The 10,308-nt window shown below is 48.4% G+C and overlaps 1 protein-coding gene across 1 annotated transcript; it reads left to right on the top strand.

The window, feature by feature from the left end:
• The first annotated feature begins 3,702 nt into the window (after positions 1–3,702).
• BMP10 (bone morphogenetic protein 10) lies at positions 3,703–10,081 on the top strand. Its single transcript, XM_075536024.1, has 2 exons — positions 3,703–4,036; positions 9,141–10,081. The coding sequence occupies exons 1-2, from the start codon at positions 3,703–3,705 to the stop codon at positions 10,079–10,081; spliced, it is 1,275 nt and encodes a 424-aa protein (XP_075392139.1).
• Positions 10,082–10,308: the final 227 nt, after the last annotated feature.

Below are 10,308 nucleotides of genomic sequence, written 5' to 3'. Positions count from 1 at the left end.
GTTTTCAGAGCATGGAGCTTGTACAGCTCTTACTTAGGAATTTGGGGCAGGACTTACCTTCAACTGTTATAGGTAACAAAGTGATGTTGGTTGCTAAAGTATTTATTAAGATACTGGCCGTATCACAAACTATTAAGATACTGCCAAAGTATTAAGACATTGCCATAGTTGTTCAACAGTTGTTCTGATCTGCCTCCCAGACTCCTCTCAAGTTTCCACAGAATTCCAGGCTCCCGAGGTAAAGTTGGAGGCCGCTGGTCCTGGATTCTAGCACAACCGGTAGTATCTATTCTGGTGGATGGGAACTCCATCCTTGGTCCGTTTAATATTTTTATGATCATGTCTGGTTTGAGGAGGAGTACCCTAAAGGCCTGAACCTTCCTGAGAAAGTAGAAAGAAGTAATGTAATGCTTTTGAAGTGGGGCCCACAGTGGAGGGCATTTGAGGAATCCAGAATTGTATTAAAAAATGCTCACTTAAATTGGCTTCTTGTCAGCCAAGAGAACTCTATCCACTGCGTCTGTTCATGGCCTTCTCAGTACTCGCAGGGCACAGCAAAGTACATAAGGGTCTTGCCTAGTGGTCCTCAAGCTTATCTGGAACTGTCTCGGATGTCTTTGGGAGTCTGAAGGAAGTCACTGTTAGATCCTTCAAGATCTGTACAGTTACAGGGAACGACCAAAGGCTGCCTTAGAACACTGCACAGTAGCGGTCCCAGGGCTTTTAGCTTTGGAGTTTGAAAAGCTTGATGTATAATTAGTAGTTCATCTTCCACATCCTTTCTCTTCAAACATCTGCACATGCCTTTTACATCCCGATCTCATCAAAGGAATGCTCCTCAGTCCTCTCTTACAGGAGCGAGACACACTACGCGCTGCTGTTATTGGGCAGCAATCCCATGGCCATCGCTCATTGTGTCAGCCCATCCTCTTGAGAGCCTTCCTCATTCTCCGCTGACCCTCTGCTTCCTCAAGCACCATGTCCTCCTCCGGGGACTGGTCCCCTCCGAGTAACATGCCCAAAGTACGCGAGATGTGGGCTCGCATCGTCGTTTTGAAAGCGCATTCCTAGTGTGCTTCTTTTGAGGCAGATGGACACATTCTTCTGGCCGTGCAAGTGCCTATCAATATCCTTCATCAATACCATGCTTCTCCATTCTTCCCGACTCACTGTCGAACTTTCACAGGCAGACGAGGCCACTGAAGATACCCCGGCTTGGGTCAGGCATGATTTCACCCTCAGAGTGACATCTCTGCTCTTTAAGATTCCAAGGAGGCTTCTTCAGTGAATTGGCCAGTGGAATACATCTCTTGCTTCACTGACTTTTGCTGCCAAATTAGGCCATCATTCATGCTGCCAAAATAACGAGCTCAGGGCAAAGTGATAGAACCAGTTGTGGCCGAAAGAGTCCAGACAGGGGAAAGGATGTAGAGGCCTTTTAATCCTGCAGAGTCAGGTGAGATTCATCACAAACAAGCTCAGCAGGCAAGCTCAGGGATACTGATGTCAAGAGTCCCAAACCCAGAGGAAGAAAGCCTTTGCCTTCTTCTTCCAAGCATGAAAGTCAGATGTGAGGTTTAGAGATACATATGAATGGTTATATTAAAACAAACGACAACAAAAGAAAACGTGGGCACTGAGATGTCTTCTCCTTCAATCGCCTGTGGGTATAAGCATTTTGCTGGAGAAATACCATGAAAGAATTCTTTTACCGCCAGACACAGGGGAGTCAGTGACATCTCAGGCTCCTGCTTTCACCCCAGGAATGAAAGGAAACAAATCTGCAGGCCCAGGTGACCCTCTCTGCCTCGGAGACCAGTGCCCCGGGTACAAGGACCAGCACGTACTCAGCTGTCCGGGGACAGGGACACACACATGCCTGCCTGTCGCTCAGGGTCGTGGAGTGTGTGCTGACACCTCTGTGCGTGTGAAGAGAAGCGGGTACTTGTCTTGATGTGGGGCGTGCTGGGAAGGGCCTTGATTGTATGCTGTCAAACACTGTCACCCACAGCCTGGGGCCGGCCCACGGCCTCCCTGCGGGCCTGCGCGGGGTATAATCTCTTCTCAGGGTGCCACTGACTTTTTAAAAGGAGGAGCAGAAGCTTGACCTCAAGTGGAACCTTGACTCGAAATCTACAGATGACTTTGAGGAAGGGTTTCTCATCAATAGACAGCCCCTCCCACGGTCATTCAAAGCAGTGCAGTACAATTTTGGGATTGGGGAGGGGTCTGACCCAGCCCTTGGGGAACCTGCAGCCCCCAAGCCAGGCACAAACATTATCTTTAACCCCTTGGGGTAACTGGGGGGCAGTTTAACTCTGACCAAAGAGCACTCAAATGTTCAAGTGTGCCCACGTAATGTATGAGTAGGTGCCCAGAACAAGCCTGAGAGAACCCGCCAATGCCTCGGCTTTGCCATGGCATTCACCCGCAGGAGTGGTCCCCAGAGTTATCCAGGCTGCATGACTGCGTCAAGACTGCCATCTGCACCCAGAAGGGTTAGGAGACAAGATGGAAACGAATTGCCTCCCCTACAGTAGGCCTGACCACTGTCACTCTTTCCCTTTCCGTGCCCGGATTGTCACCCCCTCATTCTCCTGTCACCCCCTCATTCTCCTGCTATTGGAGTTGTTTCGTGACTAGGTTGATTTCCCTCTACTGGATCAGACAGATACATTGCTCATATTAAGAATTCACGGCAGGGGACACCAACTGGGACCTCTCTGCCGATGCTGCGCACTGCGCGCCTCCTGCGGGGAGTCCTCCTGGTCGAGTGGGACCGTGGTGGGCGAGGATGTCGCTTTTCTTTTCTTCCCCTTTGACATAAGAGTCAGAGTGCCTGGGTTCAAATCCTGGCTCCAGCATTTTATAGCTGTGTGACCGCTCACCGGCTGTTTAACCTTGAAGACCCATATGTGGAATGGAGATCCTCATCGGGGCACTGTGGGGGCACAGGCCATGATTTATGTGAAGCATTTAGCACACTGACTGCCTGGAAGGGAGCACTTCATGCATGTGAGCTGCTTGATAATTGAGAACTGGCCACGCTTTCTTACGTCATGGCAACCAGACGCAGTCTGCAGGGAAACGGCCATCGAGCATAAAGTTCACACTGTCCTGTTTCTAAATTTGCACTCTTTCAGAAAAAAGTGTATAAACACATTCGTATCTATCAACTTGGAGCTGTTGGATAGGTGGCGTTTCTTCAAAAATATTTGCGCAAGGGTATAAGCGCCAGCATCCGATTAATATAGATCATCGCTGGGGTGTATGATTTTGATTTCTGCTAACAACTTCATGTGCAAGGGTGAGACGGCGATGAATAAAAGCAGAACTTGGCCAAAGGAAGTGAGTTGAAAGAAGAAAATGGTCCTATCTCTCAGTTAGTGTCAGAATGTGAACTGTTTACAAAATGCTCATTAAAAGAAAAAGGATCGCAAGATAGAAACAAAATCTGGTGCGCAAGTTTACAGTAGCCAGATAAGGACGGTTGGGCCCCTATAGGGGATTCTGTTATCCAATTACTGCAACCTGCCTTTGGGGGGAGAGGAGGAGGAGGAGGCGGAGGGAGAGAGTGCGAAAGAGTTTCCAAACTTGTCAACTCTGATGACATGAGACATTTACGCTCTGCAAGATAAAGCTGCCACTTGGAGCCCAGGAGAGCAAAACCTTCCTGGTTGGGCTGGGGGCTCGAGCGGAGTCATGGGTTCTCCGGCCCTGCGGCTGTGCGCTCTCTTCTGCCTGGTGGTTCACTCGGCTTCTGGCAGCCCCATCATGAGTCTTGAGCAGTCACCTCTGGAAGAAGACATGCCCCTCTTTGAAGACGTCTTGTCAGAGCAAGATGGTGTGGACTTGGATGCGCTTCTGCAGACCATGAAGAACGAATTTCTCAAGACGTTGAACCTGTCTGACATCCCGCTGCAGGATTCGGCCAAAGTGGACCCGCCGGAGTACATGCTGGAGCTGTACAACAGGTTTGCCACCGACCGGACCTCCATGCCGTCCGCCAACATCATTAGGAGTTTCAAGAATGAAGGTAAGCTCACCTTTGCGCTGATGAAAATGGGCTCAAGTTTTCTTTCTTTCTGTCTTTCTTCCTTTCTTTCTTTCTTTCTTTCTTTCTTTCTTTCTTTCTTTCTTTCTTTCTTTCTTTCTTTCTTTCTCCCACAGGCGACAAGGAAATTAGTCATTGGTGGGAATGGTACAGACTGGGAGAGTGGGGGGCGCACCTGCAATGCAAATTTTGGTCTACAACTCCCCTTACGCGGTCCTTTCAGAATCCAAAAAGATATTAAAGAAAGTCTTTTCATCCAAAGCCTTAAAAAAAGAGTCTACCATGTTGACACTGTGATGGGGGCTTCTTGGCAGTTCAATGTGATCTCCCGTCATATGAAGTTGATCCACTCCCATACTTGCCATTGCCATGTGGACCAGATAGGCCTCAGTTTCCATTTTGACTTTGAATTGACCGCACGCATTGTCAACTGCCAATGTCACTGGAATGATGAAAACGGCCCTAAACTGGGGAACGATGACTTGTGCCTCGCTCATCCTTTGATGGTGTTTCCCTTTGCGATTTCATTTAAGGACTATTCGAACGGGTGGAAGGGCTTCTTTTGGAGGCTCTTCCTTAACAGTGTGCTGTGCGTGATAGTTGTTCGTATCCTCGAACACTGTCTATCCGTGGGGGGAAGTGTCTGCGCCCAACGGTGGCCCCGCTGATCACTTATGCATCTTCATGAAAGATAATGCACAAAGTTTTAAGAGTTTGGTGGGAGCGATGCTTTCTCCTCCCAGATCTTTAAATTCAGTAACAAAATCGAATGGGGGCAGCAAACGAATCCCTTATTTAATATGGGGTTCATTGGCCAATTTCTCCATTCCCCCGCCTAACAAGGAGGGTAGGAGTTGTGGGTCTCACGAGGCTAATTCCTTAATATTTGCCAATTATGCTTGTACAGTCATTAGGCACAGATGAAAGCGAGCTTAGATTGATGTTGTCCAGATGTTCTTGGGAGCAGGAAAGACAGTGTCAGAGTGATATGCTCAGGAGTTGGAATTTTGAGAGCCGGCTGAGAAGAATTTGCTTAACTTCCCTGTTTGCCTCGTTTGTAAATCGGGGATACTGGCAGCCCCGTCATAGAGCTGAGTGATTCCGTAGAGGTTACAGGTGAGATTCCGCCATTTGCTCTGAAGGACTCAACCAACCCTGGTTCTTCTTAATCACTTGCTTAATAGTCTAGGCATTGGAATACATGTCGAGTAAGCATTGCCACCACTTGCTTATAGACATCCATCAACCTCCAGCATTTATAATATCCAGCAACATAGGAATTTACAGGTTCCTTTTAGAGGTGGGGCTGAATTGAAAATGCACCGCCTCCTTCTGTGGGGACCGTCCCTGATGGTGCCCAACTTGGTAGAGAGCACGAGTGGGGAACTTATGTTTGCATCCCTTGGGAAAATAGGACTGATTCCAGTTCTCAGTTCTCCTAAAGAGCACAGTTGGCTGGGCCTGGCTAGGATGTGGAGTTGGCAGAACTTGAGGTTACTGAAGGCAGGAGAATGGAAACCCAATTGTCAGACCTCTGCAGGTCTACGGTGGATTGCTCTGCTCAGCCTGGAGAGGCCAGAATCCTACACAGGGGCGTCCCTGTTGGCTGCTGTGGTGTCTATTCTGACCCACTGGGTCTGCTTAGTACAGCTCCCTGAGACTACAAAGACCCCAATCTTCCAGTCTAGCTAAATAAAGGTCATGTCAAGGTGGCAAGGCAGGCCTTTGTCTCCGAGCACTGCATAGCTTTACCTCATGACTGATCATCTCTGTCTGCCTTGAGGCTCGACATCTTCCAGCATAAAGTGAGCCGAGTGGTCATGCACCTGACCCTCAGGGGGTATTGCAAGAATGAAAGAGGACAATGCTTACAAAACGATGTTTGCAAATTAGCTCAGCCATCATTCATTCCCTTGCCCTCATGGCATAGTGGGTTACTTGTTGGACTGCTAACCACAAGATCAGCAGTTTGAAACTACCAGGAGCTTCATGAGAGAAAGATGAGACTCTCCGCTCCTGTAAGAGCTACAGACTTGGAGACTCACGGGGGCAGGTCTATTCTGTCTGTGGGGAGCACTATGAATGGGAATTGACTCGGTGGCAGTGAGTTTGGTTTTTCTGATTTTACCTATCATTTACTTCATTTGCATATGCACAGAACTTTGATGTGAACTTATTCTCCAATGAAGTATTATTGGCAAATGATAACCTACTCATGTAAAGTGTATAATTTGGTAAGTTTGGGCATATGTCAACACCTGTTAATACCACTACCATAATCAAGATAGTGAGTACAAACATCACTGACAGGAATTTTCTTGCGCACCTTTGTAACGCCTTCCTCACACCATAAGAAACCTTTATTCTACGTTTCCTTATTCACGGAACATCCAGTCTCTCCCTCATCTTCGGTCTTCCCATTTCTCTGTTCAAGGAGAGTTCAGTGGCTCTATTCTTACAGTGTGGGGTTAGCGCTCAAGTTAACTTTGCTCATTCAAGAGCTGAATGATATAGTAAGGGTGTGTGCCATCTGGTGCCCAATATCATCCGTTCATCAATATTTTATCAATTAGTTCTTTTAAACAAGTATGGTCATGGCTCCAGGTATCATTATAAATGGGAGGCATCAAAGGTAGTTTAAGCACTGCTACCCGATGCACGTGGACAGGTTAGTTGGGACAGTTATTCATAAAAAGACAATTGAAACACAAAGCAGTAAAGGCCAGAGGAGATATATAGACAGTAAGTGCTCAAGTCACTCAGAAGGGAGTGAATGTCTAGATAAGGAGGTGAGGGAGAGGGGGAGGCACAGGAAGGGATTAGAGCTGGGTCTTGTAGTACAACTGTTAAGTAGAGACAAGGCCAGATGGTTTTCCAGAGATCGGAATACACATATATCCAAAGGGATGAAATACAACGAAGCAAATGAGTGTTTTCTCAAGTATTGGAGAGGCCAGTCTCTTGACAAACGTTAGTTTATAAAAATCCATTCAGTCATTCAGCAAACATTAATGGAGCAATTGCTGTGCCCGTGTATCCTAGAGGACGGATGGGATGGATGGAGGAATCTAGAGGTTAGGACTTAACCATCATCCATTACAGAATGGGGAGGGGCCTTGGAGATGGTATGGGTAAGCCCCCATCTTCCATTTTCCCTCTAGTGGCTAGCCATCCATTGAGACAAGTTCATGAGCTTGAATTCACGCCATTGAACAGTACTGAGAGCCATACTACCGAGTTTAAATTTGGTTCATTAGCGACAATTTCCCTCCAGCAGTGGGAAAGGTGATCTGGAATGGTACTCAGAGGAAGCTGGCATACTAAAGTTTGATATCTTCCATTATTGTAGATTATAAGGAAAAAATATAATGATCACATCAAACCCTTCATTTCATGAATTTGTGGCTGAGGGGCAGTGTGACAGAGGCAGTAAGCACAAACATAACCAGATCAAGTTAAAGGAGACGATTGAAGCGTCTAGTCTGGAACAGGGACCCGAGAGACGTAAATCATGAGCTGGCTGGTAGTTGTATAGCTGTAGGAGAACTGCCAAAGATGATGGAGAGCACCTCAATCGGTGGTCCTCAGCATCAGCGGTGACAGAGTGGTTATGTGTTGGGCTGCTAACTACAAGGTCAGTGGTTCAAAACCACCAGGAACTCCCATGGAGAAAGACTAGACAGACAGGGCTTTCTAGTCCCACAAAGAGTTCTCATCTATAGGGGCAGTTCTACCTTGTCCTATAGAGTTGCTATGATTCAGAATGGGCTCATGGGTAGAGAGAGCATCACTGGGGTCAGGGTCCCTTTGATAACCTGACACAAATGCCCCCAAGGACTCCTCATGGGCATGGCTTACCTGAGCTAGTGCACAGGACTTTAGGTTGACGGTAAAATCTGGAGATATGAAGTGAGGGTTTGCAGGTGTGTTTATCCGGTGGTGGCGGTGGTTGGGCGCCAGTGAGTCGGGCCCTGTGTCCGATAGAACGGAACACTGCCCAGTCTTGTGCCGTCTGCACAATCATTATGTGTAAACCTATGCATGGGTACAGCCACTGGGTCAGTCCATCTCTTCAAGAGCCTTGTTCCCTTTTCTGTGCCCTTTGACTTTACGAAGCATGATGTCCCCAAGAACTCTCGAGAACAGTTGTTTAGTGGACAGTATTGCATGCTTTATATGTGCTCCACTCTGTCAGATGCTGGAAGTATGCTATCAAGGTAACGAACCTATCTCGAGCTTTATTTTTCTCTCAAACCACCTCATCGAGGTCACACGCCCCAATACCCAGTACTGTTACCCCATTGGTTTATGGCTACCTTGCTGACTTGTGAAATCACTTCTTCCTTCAGCAAGATTTTCTCTAGAGGGTCAGCCAGCCAATATATTAGGCTCTGTGGGTCATCTGTTATCTGTTGCAACGCTTCCACCCTGCCATTGTAGCACACCAGCAGGTCTAGATAATGCAGAACAAAAGGGGCTGGGCTGTCCTTTGGGTCAGCGTCCAAGGGCCCCACAGTGTTTCCTGGGCTGCCTCGGGTCTTTGTCCCATGGAGCTGCTGGCGGACTTCCAAATGCCAAACTTTGAGTGAAGCATTGAGCGTCGGTTTGAATGGAGATTTTCAGGGGGGCCATGGCCAAGGGAACCAGGCGGTGAGCGCCGCCCCTCCCAAATACAAGTGTGCAAAGCTGAGAGGTTCTCCTTCCTGAAAATGGCCAGAAAAGACCCACCACCACATAGCCCATGACATGGCTGGTCACTGGCTAGACGCCCAGGGGCGCACCCTCACAAGCTCCGTCAGCTGATGGAGAAGGAGGGGTGGGAGTCCTCTTACTCATTAGACGGGCATTTTTTACTTTCGCCTTGGCCGCCTTATTCAGTTTAGCCTCCCACCCTCGACCTGTTGGTATGTTCTGTATCAGCGAATGCCAACATTGCATTTTTTTCCTTTCTGCTTCCTCCACCTTGCATGATGAAATTTCCTACGTGGAAAGGCCCTTTCCTTACAAAAACAAGCAGCTGGTTTTCTCCCAAACCTATTGAAAATCTAATTTTTGTCTCTCTCTCTCTCTCTTTATTTTTGTTCAGATCTATTTTCCCAGCCAGCCAGTTTTAACGGGCTCCGGAAATATCCTCTCCTCTTCAATGTATCTATTCCTCACCACGAAGAGGTCATCATGGCTGAACTCCGGCTGTACACCCTGGTGCAAAGAGACCAAATGCTCTATGAAGGAGTCGACCGGAAAATCACCATCTTTGAAGTCCCGGAGGACAGAGAGGACAGAGGACATGACAGCAACATGCTGGTGTTGATCTCTGCGGAGATCTTTGGGACCAACAGCGAGTGGGAGACTTTTGATGTCACGGGTGCCGTCCGGCGTTGGCAAAAGTCCGACTCCTCCACCCACCAGCTGGAAGTCCACATTGAAAGCAGGCGGGAGGAAGTGGAGGATCCCGGCAGGGGGCAGCTGGAAATAGACACCAGCGCCCAGAGTAAGCATGTGCCTTTGCTCGTGGTGTTTTCTGATGACCAGAGCAGTGGGAAGGAGCAGAAGAAGGAACTGAATGACATGGTTTCTCATGAGCAACTTGTGGAGCTGGGCAACCTGGCCGCGGATGGCTACCCCAGCGGTCCCGGGGAAGAAGCCTTGCTGCAGTTGCGTTCCAACATCATTTATGACTCCACCGCCCGGATCAGAAGGAATGCCAAGGGAAACTACTGCAAACGGACCCCGCTCTACATTGACTTCAAGGAGATCGGGTGGGACTCCTGGATCATCGCTCCGCCCGGGTATGAAGCCTATGAATGCCGTGGGGTCTGTAACTACCCCCTGGCCGAGCATCTCACCCCCACGAAGCATGCCATTCTTCAGGCCTTGGTGCACCTGAAGAATTCCCAGAAGGCTTCCAAAGCCTGCTGCGTGCCCACGAAGCTGGAGCCCATCTCCATCCTCTATCTAGACAAGGGTGTCGTCACCTACAAGTTTAAATACGAAGGCATGGCCGTCGCTGAATGTGGCTGTAGATAGGGGAGGAGTCCTCTGGCTTATTGAACAACTGTAAATGTGTACATTGTGTTCCTATTTAATGAGATTATTTAATGAGGGTGTACAGATAATATCGGCTTCCTGCCTTAGGGGAGCGGGCGGGGCGGTATGCTGTAGGAAACGTGCATGTTGTGGTAAACCCTGGTCCCATATGACCTCTTTTCTGTTGGACTTGCCCTTTTCTGACAAGGCTGTCTCTCACAGCCAGT

Source organism: Tenrec ecaudatus, chromosome 17 (genome assembly GCF_050624435.1).
Source record: "Tenrec ecaudatus isolate mTenEca1 chromosome 17, mTenEca1.hap1, whole genome shotgun sequence".
Classification (NCBI taxonomy): domain Eukaryota; kingdom Metazoa; phylum Chordata; class Mammalia; order Afrosoricida; family Tenrecidae; genus Tenrec; species Tenrec ecaudatus.
This window is presented reverse-complemented; position numbering and strand designations above follow the sequence as displayed.

What these genes read in the sequence shown, in the direction of transcription:
- BMP10 (XM_075536024.1), top strand. Translation starts at nt 3,703, where the DNA reads ATGGGTTCTCCGGCCCTGCGGCTGTGCGCTCTCTTCTGCCTGGTGGTT. An exon ending in TAGGAGTTTCAAGAATGAAG is followed by an intron (nt 4,037 to 9,140) that starts GTAAGCTCACCT and finishes ATTTTTGTTCAG; the next exon opens with ATCTATTTTCCCAGCCAGCC.